The sequence below is a fragment of the Hyla sarda genome, chromosome 2 (assembly GCF_029499605.1).
Source record: "Hyla sarda isolate aHylSar1 chromosome 2, aHylSar1.hap1, whole genome shotgun sequence".
NCBI lineage: Eukaryota > Metazoa > Chordata > Amphibia > Anura > Hylidae > Hyla > Hyla sarda.
In genome coordinates, this window is record NC_079190.1 from 346,467,480 (window position 1) to 346,490,040 (window position 22,561).

At 44.2% G+C, this 22,561-nt stretch overlaps 1 protein-coding gene across 2 annotated transcripts in view; it reads left to right on the forward strand.

Moving 5' to 3' along the window:
• Nucleotides 1–22,561, forward strand: part of LOC130356531 (ras and Rab interactor 3-like) — a 100,902-nt gene that overhangs the window by 27,959 nt on the left and 50,382 nt on the right. For both annotated transcript variants that reach the window (XM_056558210.1, XM_056558211.1), the window contains 2 exons: nucleotides 3,339–3,617; nucleotides 21,540–22,337. In XM_056558210.1, the coding sequence (XP_056414185.1) occupies nucleotides 3,389–3,617; nucleotides 21,540–22,337 (1,027 nt within the window). In that variant the 5' untranslated portion in view covers nucleotides 3,339–3,388. The remainder of the gene's footprint in view (nucleotides 1–3,338; nucleotides 3,618–21,539; nucleotides 22,338–22,561) is intronic.

A 22,561-nucleotide genomic window follows, 5' to 3' on the forward strand; every position in this document is an offset into this window, starting at 1 on the left:
CCGGCGGTGTGTAATCTTCAGCGTTCCGGTCACCGCTCCTCCGGTCCCGGCACCTACTGCTATGGTCCCTAGGCCATAGCAGTAGATTGTGACACCGGGCCAGAGGAGCAGTGACCGGAACACTGTGGGGGCAGCACACAGACATACAGCCTCCAGCCGTACACTGTATATGGCTGGAAGCTGTATGTCTGTGGGGGGGGGGGGGGCGCTGCCTACCATTGTGGGGGAACAATACTGCCAACTATTGGGGGGGGGGAGGAGCTGCCTACCATTGTGGGGGGACTATACTGCCAACTATTGTGGGGGGACTATACTGACAACCATTGTGGGGGGGGGAGGAGCTGCCTACCATTGTGGGGGAACTATACTGCCAACTATTGTGGGGGGACTATACTGCCAACCATTGTGGAGGGGGGGGGAGCTGCCTACCATTGTGGGGGAACTATACTGCCAACTATTGTGGGGGGGAGCTGCCAGCGCCTACCATTGTGGGGGAAATATACTGCCAACTATTGTGGGGAAACTATACTGCCAACCATTGTGGGGGAACTATACTGCCAACCATTGTGGGGGAACTATACTGCCAACCATTGTGGGGGGGGGAGGGGGGAGGAGCTGCCTACCATTGTGGGGGAACTATACTGCCAACCATTGTGGGGGAACTATACTGCCAACCATTGTGGGGGAACTATACTGCCAACTATTGTGGGGGAACTATACTGCCAACCATTGTGGGGGAACTATACTGCCAACCATTGTGGGGGGGAACTATACTGCCAACTATTGTGGGGGAACTATACTGATATAAAATATTTTACTACAGCATTTGGTTCAGAATCTTTTTTTCTAGATTTTCCTCCTTTAAAATTGGGTGCGTCTTATATGCCGGAGCGTCTTATATGGCGAAAAATACGGTATATTCCCCTTTTAGGGAAAAAGGCTCATACCATATGTTTTATTTCTTTTTTGTTGTCCTCTGAATTAATAGGAATCAAAAGACTTTCCACTCCTGAATCCTCTCTCCTTTGGATAAACTTGATAGACTTATGTCTTTCTAACAACCATATTATGTAACTACATATCATCAGGGAAACACGTTATATCCTCTGCCATGTGTCAAGAGTGTAAAACCTCATATGTCAAAAGGTAGCACTTCCTATATGATTAATGAGAATTAGCAGAGTTCTTAAGTGACATCACAATATCACTTCTGGAAAAGTAAATACTTTATTTTGAAATAATGCTTGTGGTAAGTAACTCCATTGCAACAGTTCATCTACAGGTTTTTTTCTCTTCAAGGAGTATAATGCAAAAATAACAAAAACTTTCTTTTTTTACACTAAATAATAATATATATGGGACACTTATCATTGTGTGTCTTTAGAAAGTGTGTTGTAAAGCTATTTATTTTTGCTTTGGTTTTGCTTAGGTGTGACATGTTTATCATTTTATTGCAGGGTGGTTGATAAATTTGGCGCACGTAAGCAAAAAAACATTAAATCACATTTTGTAGGATTCCTCCTCTCCTTTGTGAGTCTTCTACATAAAAAGTCATAGTTCCACAAAAAAATTGAAACATTTTTTATACACGACTTATATAGTGCAGTACTTGTTCTGCATGGTATTATGCCTTTTCCTGTTAGAGTTACACTGACAGGCATAGTACAGCTGATCCTTCTTTGCCTCAAGTAGAGTCTGATCGACTTCTGTAGCCATGACAATGGAGGTCATTGTCAAATGACAATGGAGTCCATTGTAAGACCTCTGGTTTCCATGGCTGCCATTGGCGCCTCACGATTGGTCCGTTGGTGCTGGCTCCCGGAGGGGAAAATGAAATCACGGCACATGGCAGGGAATATGAAATCACAGTGCCGTGATTTCATATTCCCCACAAGGAGCTGTGATTGATCAATCGGTACGGACCGATCATGGCTCCTGGCGGGAAACTAATGGGCGGTGGGCACAAGCTTCAGGGTGATTCACTGGAGGCTGGATTGGAGGCAACCAGTTAAACATGCTTTCCAAAAGTAGTTTTGTAAGCCAGGTCTTGGCTGATATAGATTTGCTGTGTTTTGGAGGGATTTGCGACTTTTTGCTTAACATTCACACTTGATAACTCCATTACCGTTGCAAGTTGAAAACTGAAATTGACTTTTGCAAGATCGTTTGTAGCTTTTTTGTTTACTGTGTAAAGTCACAAAAAAATTAGTTCCGATTATAAGCAAAAAATAAGCTCTAAAGACAATGATAAATGACCTCCATATAGTACATTATTGCCTGTTTAATATGTGATTTAGTACTTCCTTAAACTAGCTTGAAAAAGAGAAGTAATAAATAAATATTGTCCAGTGGTTAAGATGCTGGTTTCGCTCTGGATCCTCAAGTTCACTAACTGGAAATGGACACTGTCAGATACAAAAACTTTTGCTATGTTGTAAAGCATTAAAAACCAATTGCTTTCATTAGAACATTTTCAGTATTTCATACTGAAAAATCCAGTCAAACAAGTGCCCCCCTGCCTGCTTGGACACATACTAGTCCTGCTGTGTCTATGCGTCATCACCTATGTCATGGACACACTTCCTTGATTGACAGCTGTGAGTGCAGTGCTCACAGCTGGAGGAAAAATCCTCCCACTGTCAGCTTGTGTCCCGCTACTGTCAGTGAGGACAAGCTGGGAGTTGTAGTTTTGCTAATGCTAGGGGAGATGTGAGCAGAAAGCATACTGAGGGAGGGGGCGGAGACCTGCACAATGAGGCCACGCCCCCTGCCTTTGAGAGGAATTCAGACTAGTGAGCTAAATTAAAAGTGTAATAAAAAAAATAAGGGTGCTAGACACAAAAATTAGATGTACATGGTCAGGATTAGGTACTGAGGGATATATTTTAAAAAAATGTTTTTTTGTTGGATTTAAAAGTGCCCTCTCTCATCACATGTTTCTATATATAACCTATTTATATCTGTCAAACAGTCATTGTAAAAGTACACCTCATGGAAGCTTTTTTCATTATTTTTTACATCTGTGGACATATCTATATGTTATCTCTATTCAATTGTTACAGCCTAGCATGGCTCCTTGCTTGCCCACACCTTCTAGCCTCTCCATGACTGACGTATAGAGCCACACACATCAGTGAAGAAAGGGCTGGGAGAAGAGGGCAAGCTAGGGGGATTGTCAGGCTGTATCACTTGAGTAGCTAGCTCCACCTCCTTGACACTTGGCTGAAAAATAAAAAGTCAATTTTATATGTTTGGCTTGCTTTTAACAACTATCAAATGTTGTATTTAGTTCTTAGCAGCAAATACTTTTCTAAGTATTATTGTTTACTCAATTTCAGGAGTCTTGCCAATGTGCATGAATTACATAGAGGATTTTACGCTATAGAGCATGAAACTGGATCTGACACAGAGCAAAAAACAGGAACAGCAGTTCTGCTCTATACAGGTCACATCAGAAAATGGCGCCCTCTTTATCATCAATCCACTCTTTCTGCATGAACATGGAGACAAATGGCTCACACATATGTCAGACATATCTGCGAAAGAGAAAAGAAAGAGTGTGCCCTGGTGTTCTCAAAGAAAGCTTGAAAAAATCCACCCTGAACCAGCAATGGAAGGTAAGTGTAACCCTATTGGGATATACAGTATATTAGACCTGGAATATTGAGAGAAGTCATGTGATTACCCATGTTTGTAACATCTTTAAATGCCAAATAATAGCCCAAATGAATTAACTACATACACAGGGGATATATCTTTTATTAGAAGTAGATAAATTGATATACTGACGAACTGTTGATTCTTCAGAGACTGACCTATGATTTAAAGATGCAATAGCAAAGAAGAAAGTTGCTGCACTCACCAGGTATTCAAAAGTCTGTCATATTCTTTATTCAGGAAAACATACATATAGCAAGGTCAAGAGGATGCGGGTGAGGGCCGTTTAACTGCACAATGGAGCTTTAACTGGCCCAGTTTGAAGCACCATTGTGCAGTGAAACAGCCCTCATCTGTGTCCTCCACACCTTGTTATGTGTATGTACCTGGTGAGTGCAGAAACTTTCTTTCTTGCTGTTGCCTGTTTGGATGTCTAACACTTTGAAGCAAAGCACCACTCTAATGCATAGCAATGTGTGCAGCAAGATACTGAGTGTCTGAACACACACACATATATTGGAACCAGCTGATTCCTGCATTCTCTTCTACTGTGGACCTATGTTTTGAAGACCTTTTACCAAAGTTGGTGGGTTCCACAGATTTTTCACTATTGTGTATGGGCACCTAAACTTGGGGCTAGTGTTGAGCGCGAATATTCGAATAGCGAATATTGGCACTTCGCGATTTTGCGAATATTTAGAATATAGCGAAATATATTTATTGTGATGAATATTCGTTTTTTTGGTTTTTTTTTTCACAGTACACATCACATTGATGTGTACTGGGTACATCACAATGATGTTCATATTGTTAAGCAAGCAAAGCAGGAAGGGGAAGTTGATGTTCTTGTCCATCTAGGGACAAATGATCTGGCTTGCAATGAAGTTTCAGAGGTGAAGGAATCTTTTATCACACTTGGTAATGATGTACAGGATTGTGCATCCACTGTTTCATTTTCTGAAGTTCTGCCTGTGCATAACGTTCAGCATGATAGGCAGAGGCACATTAAAGAGTTCAACTTATGGCTTAGTAAATGGTGTCAAAAGCAAGGATTTGGCTTTGTGTCTCATGATAGCTCTACTTGGAATAGAAAGGAACTGTACAAAAAAGATTTGCATCTTTCTCTCAAAGGAACAAATGTACTCAGTGAACAATTCCAAGAATTTGCTAAGGAGTATTTAAACTAGGAAGGGGGGGCAAAAGAGTGAAAATCCATGAGTCCAATTGCCCCCCGAAATAATGCCAGAACATGTCAGTAGCCCAGAGGTTAAGAAATGACAAGCTCAGAGTCCTGTCTACAAATGCCCGCAGTCTAGGTAATAAAATCAATGAACTTGGTCAATAATGGCATCTGAGAATGTAGATTTAGTGGCTGTTACTGAGACATGGTTTAATGAAAGTAATGACTGGGACATATCCATACCAGGGTATTCTTTATACAGAAGAGACAGAGAAGGCAAGAAAGGAGGAGGAGTGGCCCTATATGTGAAAGATAGCATAAAATCTAACCTAATACAAGTTAGTGAGGCAACCACAGAGTCTGTTTGGGTTACGTTGCAGTTTGGCCATCATGCAGTAACTCGTGTAGATGTGATATATAGACCTCCTGGCCAAGTTAAAGAAGTAGATGATCTACTAGTTGAAGAAATATCTAAAATGACAATGAAAGGAGAAGTTATCATTATGGGAGACTTCAATCTTCCGGATATAAACTGGAAAACCAAAATAGCAAGTTCTGCCAGGAGTACAGATATTCTAAATTCCCTACTGGGATTATCTCTACAACAAGTGGTTGAGGAGCTAGCGTGGAAGGAGGCCATTTTGGATTTGGTATTCACAAATGGGGATTTGGTATATGATGTTATTGTTGGCGAAAGCTTGGGATCTAGTGATCACCAATCAGTGTGGTTTAATACAAGAACAGTGAAGGAGTCACACCACACAAAAACAAAAGTTTTAGATTTTAGAAAAACAGACTTTTCAAAAATGAGATTATTCATAAATGAGTCCCTATCAGACTGGGACAAATTACATGGAGTTCAGGAGAAATGGGACTGCTTAAAAGAAGCTTTATTGAAGGCAACAGAAAATTGCACTAGACTTGTCAGTAAAAGCAGAAAAAGGAAAAGACCACTGTGGTACTCAGCAGAAGTGGCCAAAATCATAAAAAATAAAAAACTAGCATTTAGTAATTATAAAACAACCCAGAGCAATGAAGATAGGGAAATCTACAAGACTAGACAGAAAGAGGCCAAGCAAGTTATAAGAACTTCTAAAGCACAGGCAGAAGAAAAACTAGCTCAGTCTGTGAAAAAAGGGGATAAGACATTCTTCAGATATATAAATGAAAAAAGGAAATCAAAACAAGGAATAACTAAATTAAAAACAAAGGAAGGAAGGTATGTAGAAGAGAATAAGGGGGTTGCCGACTGCCTTAATGAATACTTCTGTTCAGTTTTTACAGAAGAAAAAGGATCTCCATTAGAGAGGAAAACTAAGGAATCGTTTGATGCATGTGTCTTTACAGAGGAAGAGGTTCTACGTTTGCTTTCTAAAGTGAAGACAAATCACAGGGGCCTGATGGGATACACCCAAAATGATTAAAAGAGTTTAGTGGTGAGCTAGCAAAACCGTTAACAGATTTATTTAACCAATCAATGTTAACAGGAGCCGTCCCGGAAGATTGGAAATTAGCAAATGTTGTGCCCATTCACAAGAAAGGTAGTAAGGAGGAATCGAGCAACTACAGGCCAGTTAGTCTGACATCAATAGTGGGGAAATTAATGGAAACCCTACTAAAGTATAGGATTGTGGAACATCTAAAATCCCATGGATTGCAAGATGAAAAACAACATGGGTTTACTTCAGGAAGATCATGTCAAACAAATTTTATTGATTTTTTTGACTGGGTGACTAAAATAATAGATGGCGGAGGAGCAGTAGACATCGCATATCTAGATTTTAGTAAGGCTTTTGACACTGTCCCACATAGAAGACTTATCAATAAACTACAGTCATTGAGCTTGGACTCCAATATTGTTGAGTGGATTAGGCAGTGGCTGAGTAACAGACAACAGAGGGTTGTAGTCAATGGAGAATATTCAGAGCAAGGTCTTGTCACCAATGGGATACCTCAGGGATCTGTACTGGGACCAATATTCTTTAATATCTTCATTAGCGATATTACAGAAGGTCTCGATGGTAAGGTATGTATTTTTGCTGATGACACAAAGATATGTAACAGGGTTGATGTTCCTGGAGGGATCCGCCAAATGGAAAAGGATTTAGGCAAACTAGAAGAATGGTCAGAACTCTGGCAACTGAAATTTAATGTGGATAAGTGCAAGATAATACAGTGGTCCCTCAACATATGATATTAATTGGTTCCAGGAGAACCATCATATGTTGAAAACATCATATGTCGAGTACATATGTCTATGTAAAAATGGTAATTGGTTCTGGGGCCTCAGAACCATTGTATGTTGAATACATATCTCTATGGGAAACTGCTAATTGGTTCTGGGATGACCATTGTATGTGGAGTGTATGGGGAGTGTTTAACAAACCAGGGTGCCTCCAGCTGTTGCACAACTACAACTCCCAGCATGCATGTACAGCCATTGTCTGCTGGGAGTTATAGTTTTGCAACAGCTGGAGGCACACTGATAGGGAAACATTGATGTATGGGGTGTATTGTGTGTATATGTGTTGTATGTGATGTGTGACATTGCATACAGTACTGTACAGTTCTTTAAATACCTTCAGGGGGGACAGAATGCCCTCCATTACGATCCTGCCGACTACAGCTCTATAGGAAAGGAAGGGGAGGGCAACCAGCAGCTCATTGGATGCCTGCAGCAAGATGCTGCAGGCTATTGGCTATGGCGGCACTGGGGGGGGCGGGGCTTACACAGAGCTCACAGTGGAAGCCTGCGTGAGTTAGCAGGACAGCATGTGAGTAACAGGAGGCAGAACGGGGCACATTAAACAAATATCTGTCAGTTACTGAAGTTGTCAGCGCTGTCAGATAGCTGTTTGTACGATGGCCCCGACACACAGCAGCATCATATGTTGATGCTGCCTTCAACATACGATGGGCTCTGAGAGGCCATCATATGTTGAAATGATCATATGCCGGGGCCATCATAAGTCGGGGGGTCACTGTACACCTGGGGTGTAAAAACCCTCAGGCAGAATATAGATTATTTGACACAGCCCTGACCTCAGTATCTGAGGAGAGGGATTTAGGAGTAATTATTTCAGAAGACTTAAAGGTAGGAAGACAATGTAATAGAGCAGCAGGAAACGCTAGCAGAATGCTTGGATGTATAGGGAGAGGTATAAGCAGTAGAAAGAGAGAAGTGCTCATGCCGCTGTACAGAACACTGGTGAGACCTCAATTGGAGTATTGTGCGCAGTACTGGAGGCCATATCTCCAGAAGGATATAGATACTCTAGAGAGAGTTCAAAGAAGAGCTACTAAACTAGTACATGGATTGCAGGATAAAACTTACCAGGAAAGGTTAAAGGACCTTAACATGTATAGAAGAAAGAAGAGACAGAGGGGATATGATACATAAAGGGAATCAACATGGTAAAGGAGGAGAGCATATTTAAAAGAAGAAAAACTACCACAAGAGGACATAGTTTTATATTAGAGGGGCAAAGGTTTAAAAGTAATATCAGGAAGTATTACTTTACTGAGAGAGTAGTGGATGCATGGAATAGCCTTCCTGCAGAAGTGGTCGCTGCAAATACAGTGAAGGAGTTTAAGCATGCATGAGATAGACATAAGGCTATCCTATATATAAGATAGGGTCAGGGACTATTCATAGTATTCAGAATATTGGGCAGACTAGATGGGGCAGATGGTTCTTATTTGCCAACAGATTCTATGTTTCTATTACTGTGTAAATAAAAATGATCATCCCTCCCTGCTTCCAGCTTGTGGTCCAAAGAAGGTGAATATGCGAATATTGGCACTTCCAGAGGACACTGATCCCTTCTTTTAGCTTGTGGGCCAATGAGAAGGATGCAAATACAGCTGTCATAGGTTAGCAACATCCCTAGCAACCAATAGGAAAGTAGTTAATTGAAAGATAAAATCGCGCATGTGCATTTCATTACGAATTTTGCATGAACAAAGTGAATGAATATGCGAAATTCGCTAATATAGGACGAATATTCGTCCATATATTCGTGAAATATTGCGAATTCGAATATGGCCTATGCCACTCATCACTACTCGGGACCAGGTCAAGGTCACTAATGCAATGGCTTTACATAGTTGCTTTATTTCTGGCAGAAGATGCAGACATCATAAAAGAGTTGTCGTCTTGGCTGCTGAATGTAGCAGTGATGACAGGACAGGAACAAAGATAAAAGAGAGCATGGAACAGGAATACAAAAAATTACAACACAGGGAAATATATATATATATATATATATATATAGAGAGAGAGAGAGAGAGAGAGAGAGAGAGAGAGAGAGAGAGAAAGAGAGAGAGAGAGAGAGAGAGAGATAGAGAGAGAGAGAAAATCTATATGATACATTTCTATATATGACAAATTTCTCTCTCTCTCTCTCTCTCTCTCTCTCTCTCTCTCTCTCTCTCTATATATATATATATATATAGAATGTTTACAATATATTTATTTAATTTATAATTTCAGAAATGCAATAAATATATCATCTGTGCACACCAAGCCACACCCCCTCCAATAAATAGCATTAAAATAATCATAAATAAGGCACACAGCCTTTCTAGCCAGAAAACCAGTCAAAACACACCAAAACAATGATAAATGCCCCCCTTATTATAATTATTTCCATGTCAAGGTAATATCTAGTCTATGGACTAATTTGTTACTTAGCATTTCCTAATAGTTTGTAATATTTGTTGCATTATATTTATGTCTTCTGTTTCACAGCTTATTGAATGAAATCATCACAGTATAAAATGGAATAGAGGAAGTGTAGCGATATTAGGATCAATACTACAGTGCAGCCTATTCTAAAGATATACAATACAAACCTAGTAAAATACATTATTATTTAAAGGAGTACTGTAGTGCAATATAACTTATCACCTAGTGGATAAGTTATAGATCGCGGGGCGGGGGGGGTCGGTCTGACCGTTGGGGCCCCCCATAATCTCCTGTACAGGGCAGCGGCAGTATGCTGGAAGGCAGCGTTCCTGCATGATGTGGCGGCCGACACACACCCTCCATGTATCCCATAGAGACACATGAAGGGGGCGTGTCTGCCGTGGCTTCCTGCTGGGGACATCACAGCCATTCATGCAGACTGCCCCGGCCCTGTACAGGAGATCGCCGGGGGACCAAGCAATCGGACCCACCGCGATCTATAACTTTTATATATATCCTTCGGAAAGGGGATAAGTTATATTGAACTACAGTTCTCCTTTAAACAGCTTTTTCAAATATGGTCAGACATCGCAACAATAATCTTTCAAAACCTACCATATAGTGCCTACGTAACATTTATCCGGCCCGCCGCTGCCTGGGACATCCCTGTGTCCCGAAAGATGTTTTCGAGACACAGGGATGCGCTCTCGGAGACCCCACGTTTACTTTAAAAACACAGGGGCCGCCGAGAAGGTGGCGCACGCAGGGACGTCACTGACGCCATGCGTGCGCCCATAGCAACGGAGCGCGGAGGAGCGGGGCAGCGATGAGGACGTGCGCTGGCCAGCTAGGTAAGTGTTACCAGCGGCACGTCAGCTTCGGTGCGCCGACCACCGCTCCTTCGGTCCCGGGACTTACTGCTATGTCCGGACGGGAGGAGCGGTGGTCGGAGCACTGAAGTGGGGCAGAACACAGGCATACAGCCTCCAGCCATACACTGTATGGCTGGAGGCTGTATGCTGTGGGGGAACATACTGCACCTAATGTGGGGAGCTATACTGCACCTAATTTGGGGGATCTATACTGCACCTAATGTGGGGGAACATGCTGCACCTAATGTGGGGGAACATGCTGCACCTAATTTGGGGGATCTATACTGCGCCTATTGTGGGGGTACATGCTGCACCTAATATGGGGGAACTATACTGCACCTAATGTGGGGGAGCTATACTGCACCTAATGTGGGGGAACTGTACTGCACCTAATGTGGGGGAACTATACTGCACCTAATGTGGGGGAACATGCTGCACCTAATGTGGGGAGCTATACTGCACCTAATGTGGGGGAACATTATACTGCACCTAATGTGGGGAGCTATACTGCACCTAATGTGGGGGAACATGCTGCACCTAATGTTGGGAGCTATACTGCACCTAATGTGGGGGAACATTATACTGCACCTAATGTGGGGGAACATTATACTGCACCTAATGTGGGGGAACATTATACTGCACCTAATGTGGGGAATATTATACTGCACCTAATGTGGGGAAATTGTACTGCACCTAATGTGGGGGAAATTGTACTGCACCTAATGTGGGGGAATTGTACTGCACCTAATGTGGAGGAATTGTACTGCACCTAATGTGGAGGAATTGTACTGCACCTAATGTGGAGGAATTGTACTGCACCTAATGTGGGAGAATTGTACTGCACCTAATGTGGAGGAATTGTACTGCACCTAATGTGGAGGAATTGTACTGCACCTAATGTGGGGGAATTGTACTGCACCTAATGTGGGGGAATTGTACTGCACCTAATGTGGGGGAATTGTACTGCACCTAGTGTGGGGGAATTGTACTGCACCTAATGTGGGGGAATTGTACTGCCAACCCTAATGTGGGGGAACTGTACTGCCAACCCTAATGTGGGGGAACTGTACTGCCAACCCTAATGTGTGGGAACTACAACCTTATGTGGGGGATCTATACTGCCAACCTAATGTGGGGGGGGGGGAGAGAACTGTGCTGCATACTTAAAGTGGTAGTATACTAATAAGATATATAAGTGTGCATAGGAATTTGTTCATGTTTTGATATCTATAGTCCGGTGCATTGCCATAGAATGAGATTTGCCATAGAATGAGATGGTCCGCCTCCATCACATCCTATTGGCTCACTCTTGTCACGTGACATATTTAAACGTCACGCATCGATGCGCACAGCAGTGTCAGTTTGGCTATCACAGGGAGAGGATCTCCTCTCCCTGTGATAGCTGAAGCTGCATGGAGCTCTCATGGCCTCTGTGGCCCGACAGAAGTTCACACATGTACGCAGCTCATACGGCTGGCTCATATACATTAACTGTTGATCCACAGCGCTATCGGGATCCCGATGCCCGATGGCGCTGTCATCAGTGTGCGTCCCCGCGAGCGCCCCACGCCCGCAGCTCTACTCCCCGTCCCCCGCAGCTCTACTCCCCGTCCCCCGCAGCTCTACTCCCCATCCCGTTAACGCTCAGGGAGCGGGGAACAGAAAGTAGAGCATCGGGCGCAGGTTAAGTTATTCGCGTACTGCTGCGCATGCGCAGTACTAGTTTACCTGCGCCCGATGCTCTACTTTCTGTTCCCCGCTCCCTGAGCGTTAACAGGGGACGGGGAGTAGAGCTGCGGGGGACGGGGAGTAGAGCTGCGGGGGACGGGGAGTAGAGCTGCGGGGGACGGGGAGTAGAGCTGCGGGGGACGGGGAGTAGAGCTGCGGGCGTGGGGCGCTCGTGGGGATGCACACTGATGACAGCGCCATCGGGCATAGGGATCCCGATAGCGCTGTGGATCAACAGTAAATGTATATGAGCCAGCCGTATGAGCTGCGTACATGTGTGAACTTCTGTCGGGCCACAGAGGCCATGAGAGCTCCGTTCAGCTATTACAGGGAGAGGAGATCCTCTCCCTGTGATAGCCAAACTGACACTGCTGTGCGCATCGATGCGTGACGTTTAAATATGTCACGTGACAAGAGTGAGCCAATAGGATGTGATGGAGGCGGACCATCTCATTCCATGGCAAATCTCATTCTACGGCAATGCACCGGCCCTCCAACGGTCTGAGGGACCGTGAACTGGCCCCCCGTTTAAAAAGTTTGAGGACCCCTGATCTAGAGCTATATAATTTCTTATAGTCTTATAATATAGTGTCCTAATAATATCTCTATACATTTCCTAAATATCAGTGCAGAATATTACCATTAGTACTTAGGGTATGAGGTTCTAAACAAAGCATCAAGACTGATAGATAGATTTTACTGTGCAACATCCTCAGGAAAGTAGGTCTAGATCAGTGGTCGCCAAACTGCGGCCCTCCAGATGTTGCACAACTAAAACTCTCAGTATACCCGGACAGCCAACAGATGTCCGGGTATGCTGGGAGTTGTAGTTGTGTAGCATCTGGAGGCCCACAGTTTAAAGATCACTGCTCTAGATGATGAAGATCCCCAGGCCATTACCCTATTTTACCCTTTGTATAGACTCACTTTTAAATTTCTCTGTTAGATCATGAAAAACATAACAAATTTCCAATTGGAATCGTTTAAGAAATGCTACTGTGTATAGAAATTGTCCTTGTAACGTTGCGATCCACTGTCTGACTTCATCTCAGAACGTCCATATAATGTGTTCAGTGGTGGTAAGAAGAAGCGTCTAGTGCAGGCATTGTAGATGTTATGGACTACATATCCTGTGGTGGCCCAGTACGGGAAGTGTTACCCCGTACCCTTGCTGCCCTGTCAGGCAGCCTCCTGCAGTGTCCCCTGGGCCTCCCTTGCACTTGTTCCCCCATGTACATATGTTTCACCAATTGTTGTATTATAAAATGTGTATAAAAGAGGTATCATAACTTTAAGAAGGTTGTCATATGAGTTGTCATGTGATGGTTACCCAGGAGATATCAGTGACCAGATGTCCCAACGGTGGTCTAATGGCTCCCTGCTAGTCTCCCCCATATAAGCCCTGTGAGGAGCTACCTCTCTCTTCTCTTTCCTTGCTCTCTTGCTTACTACTGAGGTCCAGTGCAGTCGAGTCTAAGTGTGTGTCCAGAGTCATAGGAGGCCTCAAGTCTAGTCTGTAGCTACAAGTCAGAAACAGTCTCAGTATTGTCAGTCATCAGCCAATTCAAGTCATTCACAGTCATCATTTGTCAAGTCAACGTTGCCTGCATAAAATTGACCCCATCTACTACAAGTCCCACCAAGCCCTTAACCCCTTAAGGACCGAGCCCTTTTTCACCTTAAGGACCAGAGCATTTTTTGCAATTCTGACCACTGTCACTATAAACATTAATAACTCTGGAATGCTTTTAGTTATCATTCTGATTCCGAGAATGTTTTTTCGTGACATATTCTACTTTAACTTAGTGGTAAAATTTTATGGTAACTTTCATCCTTTCTTGGTGAAAAATCCCCAAATTTGATGAAAAAAATGAAAATTTTGCATTTTTCTAACTTTGAAGCTCTCTGCTTGTAAGGAAAATGGATATTCCAAATAATTTTTTTTGGGGTTCACATATACAATATGTCTACTTTATGTTTGCATCATAAAATTTATGAGTTTTTACTTTTGGAAGACATCAGAGGGCTTCAGCAAGTTCAGCAGCAATTTTACAATTTTTCACAAAATTTTCAAACTCGCTATTTTTCATGGACCAGTTCAGGTTTGAAGTGGATTTGAAGGGTCTTCATATTAGAAATACCCCATAAAAGACCCCATTATAAAAACTACACCCCCCAAAGTATTCAAAATGATATTCAGTAAGTGTATTAACCCTTTAGGTGTTTCACAGGAATAGCAGCAAAGTGAAGGAGAAAATTCAAAATCTTCATTTTTTACATTCGCATGATCTTGTAGACCCAATTTTTGAATTTTTGCAAGGGATAAAAAGGAGAACATTTTTACTTATAATTGAAACCCAATTTCTCTCGAGTAAGCACATACCTCATATGTCTATGTTAATTGTTCAGTGGGCGCAGTAGAGGGCTAAGAAGGGAAGGAGCGACAAATGGTTTTTGGGGGGCATGTCACCTTTAGGAAGCCCCTATGGTGCCAGGACAGCAAAAAAAAAAAAAAAAAACATGGCATACCATTTTGGAAACTAGACCCCTCAGGGAACGTAACAAGGGGTAAAGTGAACCTTAATACCCTACAGGTGTTTCACGACTTTTGCATATGTAAAAAAAAAAAATTTTTTTTAACCTAAAATGCTTGGTTTCCCAAAAATTTTTAATTTTAAAAAAGGGTAATAGCAGAAAATACCCCCCAAAATTTGAAACCCAATTTCTCCCGATTCAGAAAACACCCCATATGGGGGTGAAAATTGCTCTGCTGGCGCACTACAGGTCTCAGAAGAGAAGGAGTCACATTTGACTTTTTGAAAGCAAATTTTGCTCTGGGGGCATGCCGCATTTAGGAAGCCCCTATTGTGCCAGAACAGCAAAAAACAATCACATGGCATACCATTTTGGAAACTAGACCCCTCGGGGAACGTAACAAGGGGTAATGTGAAACTTAATACCCTACAGGTGTTTCACGACTTTTGCATATGTAAAAAATTTTTTTTTTTTACCTAATATGCTTGTTTTCCCAAAATTTTTTTACATTTTTAAAAAGGGTAATAGCAGAAAATACCCCCCAAAATTTGAAGCCCAATTTCTTCCGATTCAGAAAACACCCCATATGGGGGTGAAAAGTGCTCTGCTGGCGCACTACAGGTCTCAGAAGAGAAGGAGTCACATTTGGCTTTTTGAAAGCGAATTTTGCTCTGGTGGCATGCCGCATTTAGGAAGCCCTCATGGTGCCAGGACAGCAAAAAAAAAAAAACACATGGCATACCATTTTGGAAACTAGACCCCTCGGGGAACGTAACAAGGGGTTAAGTGAACCTTTATACCCCACAGGTGTTTCATGACTTTTGTATATGTAAAAAAAAAAAAAATTTTTTTACCTAAAATGCTTGTTTTCCCAAAAATTTTACATTTTTAAAAAGGGTAATAGCAGAAACCCCCCCCCCCCAAAATTTGAAGCCCAATTTCTCCCGAGTACGGCGATACCCCATATGTGACCCTAAACTGTTGCCTTGAAATACGACAGGGCTCCAAAGTGAGAGCGCCATGTGCATTTGAGGCCTAAATTAGGGACTTGCATAGGGGTGGACATAGGGGTATTCTACGCCAGTGATTCCCAAACAGGGTGCCTCCAGCTATTGTAAAACTCCCAGCATGCCTAGACAGTCAGTGGCTATCTGGCAATACTGGGAGTAGTTGTTTTGCAACAGCTGGAGGCTCCGTTCTGGAAACAGTGGCGTACCAAACGTTTTTCATTTTTATTGGGAAGGGGGGCTGTGTAGGGGTATGTGTATATGTAGTGTTTTTTACTTTTTATTTTGTGTTAGTGTAGCGTTTTTAGGGTACAGTCGCACGGGCGGGGGTTCACAGTAGTTTCTCGCTGGCAGCTTGAGCTGCAGCAGAAAATTTGCCGCAGCTCAAACTTGCAGCCGGATACTTACTGTAATCCTCCGCCCATGTGAGTGTACCCTGTACGTTCACATTGGGGGGGGGGGGGGGAAACATCCAGCTGTTGCAAAACTACAACTCCCAGCATGTACGGTCTATCAGTGGATGCTGGGAGTTGTAGTTTTGCAACCTCTGGAGGCTCCGTTTTGGAAACAGTGGCGTACCAGACGTTTTTCATTTTTATTGGGGAGGGGGGCTGTGTAGGGGTATGTGTATATGTAGTGTTTTTTACTTTTTATTTTATTTTGTGTTAGTGTAGTGTAGCGTTTTTAGGGTACAGTCGCACGGGCGGGGGGTTCACAGTAGTTTCTCGCTGGCAGTTTGAGCAGCGGCAGAAAATTTGCCGCAGCTCAAACTTGCAGCCGGATACTTACTGTAATCCTCCGCCCATGTGAGTGTACCCTGTACGTTCACATGGGGGGGGGGGGGGGGGGAAATACCTCCAGCTGTTGCAAAACTACAACTCCCAGCATGTACGGTCTATCAGTGCATGCTGGGAGTTGTAGTTTTGCAACAGCTGGAGACACACAGGTTGTGAAACACCGAGTTTGGTAACAAACTCAGTGTTTTGCAACCAGTGTGCCTTCAGCTGTTGCAAAAGCTACAACCCCCAGCATGTACAGACAGCGGAAAGGCATGCTGGGTCTTGTAGTTATGCAACAGCCGGAGGCATACTACATTGGCTGGGGATGCTGGGGATTGTAGTTATGCAACAGCTGGAGACACACTGGTTTGCTACTTAACTCAGTGTGCCTTCAGCTGTTGCAAAACTACAACTCTCAGCAGTCACCGACAGCCAACGGGCATGCTGGGAGTTTTAGTTATGCAACCACCAGATGCACCACTACAACTCCCAGCATGCACTTTAGCTGATTGTGCAAGCTGGGAGTTGTAGTTATACAACAGCTGAAGGTACACTTTTCCATAGAAAGAATGTGCCTCCAGCTGTTGCAAAACTACAAGTCCCAGCATGCCCATAAGGGCATGCTGGGAGTTGTGGCGGTCTGCCTCCTGCTGTTGCATAACTACAGCTCCCAGCATGCCCTTTTTGCATGCTGGGAGCTGTTGCTAAGCAACAGCAGGAGGCTGTCACTCACCTCCTGCTGCTGCTCCACGATGCCCCCGCACAGGTCAGTCCCTCGCCGCCACCGTCGCTCCTGGGGCCCCGATCCCAACAGGGACGCCGGGGATCGGGGTCCCCAGCACCGGGGGTCGTCTTCCCGCACCCGCTCACGTCCTCCGGAAGAGGGGCGGAGCGGGTTGCGGGAGTGACACCCGCAGCAGGCGCCCTGATTGGCGGCCGACGAATCAGGGCGATCGTGAGGTGGCACCAGTGCCACCTCACTCCTGCAGGCTCTGGCTGTTCGGGGCCGTCTCTGACGGCCCCGATCAGCCAGTAATTCCGGGTCATCGGGTCACTGGAGACCCGATTGACCCGGAATCTGCCGCAGATCGCTGGACTGAATTGTCCAGCGATCTGTGGCAATCGCCGACATGGGGGACATAATGACCTCCCTGGGCGATATGCCGGGATGCCTGCTGAACGATTTCAGCAGGCATCCGGCCCCGGCTCCCCTCCGGCTAGCGGCGGGGGCCGGAAATGCTCAGGGCGTATCCATACGCCCTCGGTCCTTAAGGACTTGGAAACGGGGGCGTATGGATACGCCCTATGTCCTTAAGGGGTTAAAGGGGTTATCCAGGAAAAAACGTTTTTTATATATATCAACTGGCTTCAGAAAGTTAAACAGATTTGTAAATTACTTCTATTAAAAAATCTTAATCCTTTCAGTACTTATGAGCTGCTGAATTTGAGTTGTTCGTTTGTGTCTAAGTGCTCTCTGATGACACGTGTCTCAGGAACCGCCCAGTTTAGAAGCAAATCCCCATAGCAAACCTCTACTACTCTATGCAGTTCCCGAGACAAGCAGAGATGTCAGCAGAGGGCACTGTTGCCAGACAGAAAACAACAGCTCAACTTCAGCAGCTGATAATTATTGAAAGGATTAAGATTTTTTAATAGAAGCAATTTACAAATCTGTTTATCTTTCTGGAGCCAGTTGATATAAAACATTTTATTTTTTTCCTGGAATACCCCTTTAAGGTCTCTGAGTCACTGGTCACCTCCCTGGGCCTGACTGAACTGTATAGACTCTTCCACCTGTCTAACCTCAGTAAAGCTACCATTATCCGTAACTTGGCGTTGGAGTCATTACTGACCCCGTGCCTAGCTCTGGATCCAGCAGTATACCTTCAGATGGTATTGAGTAGGGATGTCCCGATACCATTTTTTTAATACCGAGTACAGGTACCGATACTTTAATTCTAGTACTCGCTGATACCAAGTACAAGTACTTTTATATTAAATGGAATATCACAGCAGAGTGACGCGGTTTCTGGCGCTGCTTACCGTATGATATGTAGGTTCTTTGTTGTGTACAATGGAGGTGGCTGCTGTAGTATGAGCCTAGATTTCTCTCTTCTCCATTGGACAGAACAGGGAATCTGCATTGGCGTCGAGACCAATGTCTCCGGAGCGATTGTGCTGATGTTCACATGGTGAGCAGCGGTAGAAACCAGGTCACCTGCTGTAAGATTGCCTTTAATAGTAGGTAGTAGACCCTTGTAGGTAGTATATATAGATGCAGCCCCCCTGTAGACCGCAGCCCCCCCCCCCTCCCGAGTAGACAGTGCCCCCTTGTAAACAGCAGCAGCCCCCCCTTGTAAACAGCAGCAGCCCCCCTTTGTAGACAGTGCTCCCTTGTAAACAGCAGGCCCCCCTTTGTAGACAGTGCTCCCTTGTAAACAGCAGGCCCCCCTAGTAGACAGTGCTCCCTTGTAAACAGCAGCAGCCCCCCCCTTGTAGACAGTGCACCCTTGTAAACAGCAGCAGCCCCCCCCTTGTAAACAGCAGCCCCCCCTTGTAGACAGTGCCCCCTTGTAAACAGCAGCAGCCCCCCCCCCCTGTAGACAATGCCCCCTTGTAAACAGCAGCAGCCCCCCCTTGTAGACAGTGCCCCCTTGTAAACAGCAGCAGCCCCCCCTTGTAGACAGTGCCCCCTTGTAAACAGCAGCTGCCCCCCCTTGTAGACAGTGCCCCCTTGTAAATAGCAGCAGCCCCCCATTGTAGACAGTGCCCCCTTGTAAATAGCAGCAGCCCCCCCATTGTACACAGCACCCCCTTGTAAATAGCAGCAGCCCTCCCTTGTAGACAGTGCCCCCTTGTAAACAGCAGCAGCCCCCCCTTGTAGACAGTGCCCCCTTGTAAACAGCAGCAGCCCCCCCTGTACACAGTGCCCCCTTGTAAACAGCAGCAGCCCCCCCCTTGTACACAGTGCCCCCTTGTAAACAGCAGCAGCAGCCCCCCCTGTACACAGTGCCCCCTTGTAAACAGCAGAAGCAGCCCCCCATATACACAGTGCCCCCTTGTAAACAGCAGCAGCCCCCCCTTGTAAGCAGCAGCTCCCCTCCCCCCGTAGTTGCTCACCTGCAGTTGCCGCCCCGCTGCCCGTATCCCCGTTCTGCCGTCAGAATCATAGCCTCCTATGGAGGAGCATGTGACATATACGTCACTCTCTTCCTTCCTCCGTAGCGTTACGCTGGGCGCAGGGGAGGAGGTGGAGTGACGTGTGTGTCACATGTTCCTCCATAGGACGCCATGACGTAGATGGCAGGATGCTGATGCGGACGGCAGAACGGGGATGCGGCAAGTGCAGCAGGTATTGGCCTTGGTATCGGGGACATAAAACGAGTCCCCGATACCATGAAAATGCCGGGTATCGGTATCGGGACATCCCTAGTATTGAGGATAAACCATGCTCTGACGTCACGAATTCAAGGGGTTAATTCCATCTGCCTTTTGCATCACACCTTCTACTACAACTCCATTATACTCTAACAGCCAAAATGCTGCCAAAGCATCATGGGAGATGTAGTCCAAAACATTCACAGTGCTGAAGGTTGCCTGGCCTGGTGCAAGAGTTCTAACTTAATAAGTCACCTGTGTAACGAAAGGAAACAGGCGATGAGTCCAAGCTATTGGCCATATGTGTCCACTGGCACTGGACACAATAGAGCAGTGTTTCTCAAACGCGGTCCTCAAGTTCCCCCAACAGGTCATGTTTTCTGGATTTCCTTAGTCTTTCTCAGGTGATATAACTGTTGTGATGCCTGATTCACTGACCAGAATTATATCACCTGTAAAAGACTAAGGAAATCCAGAAAACATGACCTGTTGGGGGGGTCAACACTGCAATATGGGATGTTCTGAGAGGGGACTGAAAGAACCACCAAGAGGCACCATAACAGGTATGTAACAACAGTATCTAGACACATTTTTTTATGATTATATTTGAAAAGATAATGCAATCCTGAAAAAAATTATCTTATAAAAATGCATTTTATGACTGTATTATTCATAATCTTAAAGAGTTTTTCTCAATGTTATTTTGTAGCTATTTTTCATTATTTGATACAATTTGACTTAAAGGGGTTATCCAGGAATAGAAAAACACAGGTCATTTCTTTCCAAAAACCGCTCCCTGTCTGTCTCTAGGTTGGGTGTGGTTCTGCAGCTCAGTTCCATTAAAGTGAATGGAGCCAAGTTGTAATACCACACACAAAGTGGAGACAGACAGGGAGCGGTTTTGGAAAGAAATCACCTGTGTTTTTTCTTTTTCTGGATAACTCCTTAAATGTTTGTGTTAAACAAATAAGGGGGAAATTACTAACTAACCATGCTGGTGGTAGGTTTAAACAGATTTATTAAGAAGCTCACCCCTCTTAATAAATTTGACATGCCAGTAATTGCATCAATCATAATAAAACAAATTTCAGTTACGAGTGTGGCATAAACCCATTAAGGCTTCTTTCCCGCTACCAATGAGCACCGCCAGTGGTAGTTCCCTTGTAAAATGACGGGAGTATAGCGGGAGAAAAATTACTGCATGTCCGGTATTTTTCTCTCCTAATCTCCTCCAAAATAAAGGACATCCGACGGACCCCATGCAAAGTCAGGACCTGTTGGTGCCCGTTGTGCTTCAACCCTTTCAGGGTCCGTTAAGCACAAGTAAACAGACCCATAACGGGATGGAGCATAGTGACAGTGCAGAGCTAGCCTAAAAGAGCTTTTGGGGGGGGGGAGGATTTATAAAAACTTGTGCTGAGGAAAAGTTGGCCAGTTGCCCATAGCAACCAATCAGATTACTTCTTTCATTTTTAAAAAAGGCCTCTTAGAAATAAGAAGCGGTCTGATTGGTGCTATGGGCAACTGGTCAGCTTTTCCTTTACACAGGTTTTGATAAAGCTCCCCTTTTTACATAAATTTGGGACTTTTTTTTCTTTTTACACCAGAAACCTGGAGTAAATCAATGATAATTTGCCCATTTAGAAGTGTATACTGTATGTACTACTTTAGTCACCTTGGTGTATCAACCTAATTGACCTCATTTTAATTCTCTAGATATAAATGGCCACCATCACAGTTATACAGAAGAACAATCAAATGTTAATGAGGCGTGCAACACAGAAGACTTGGATACATCCATTAACCAGGAGACGGCTGAAGAGGCGAGTCGTGAAGTCCTAGACCATTTTGGGTCACCTTTACAGGACTCAGTATTTGTCAGGAAATCTGTTGTAAGAAAACGTAATGGGTCCAATAAAGATCGCTTGACACAATTCCAAGATCCAGAGGAAGGCTCCGATGATAGGCATAGCACACCTTGGATAGTCCATGGGAAGAGACATTCCGTAGTTCCCCACAGAGTTTCATGGATTGAGGAACAAGAACATATTTCAGGCACCACTTTGACAAAGGCAAATTCGGACTCCTCTCTAAACTCCTCAGACAGCTTCTTACTGCCGCCATTGCCAGAGCTGGACTCGGTTTCTATCAGCAGTATTGAAGAAGAGGGGGAGTGCAGCTCCCTGAGGCATAACCGGAAGCATTCACATGGACTTGGGGACATGGTCAGACATAGCCTTCTAGCAGTCAGTACTGCACTCACTGGACTTGTTTCCTCGGAAAAGTATCTTAAAAACAGAATCCAGCTGCTTACAGAAGACTCATCTACATATATTGGAAGTACAGTACAGACATTCATATTCCAAATGAAAAAGGCGCCTGTACAGTATATCTCTACCACAGAAATGCTACAAGCCGTACGCCAGCAGATCACCAACATCAAGAACTGTCTGTACACCAGCAATGACATTTTGGAAGTTGTGGAGCATCAAGAAATGGATGACTCAACAATAGGTATACATTATTTAATATATTCCTAAATGTGTTATTCCATGACATTGGTGAGATTGGTATTACCGCATTTCAATGCTTATTTTTTTATATATAACTGTTTTTATTGAGTTTTTCAGTTTTTATACAGAAAATCATTAAGAAAAAGAGAAAATAATTGTTCACAGATTAGCATGTGACAACAACACCGGTCCATCTAAGTCTGGACAACATTTAAATAAATCAAT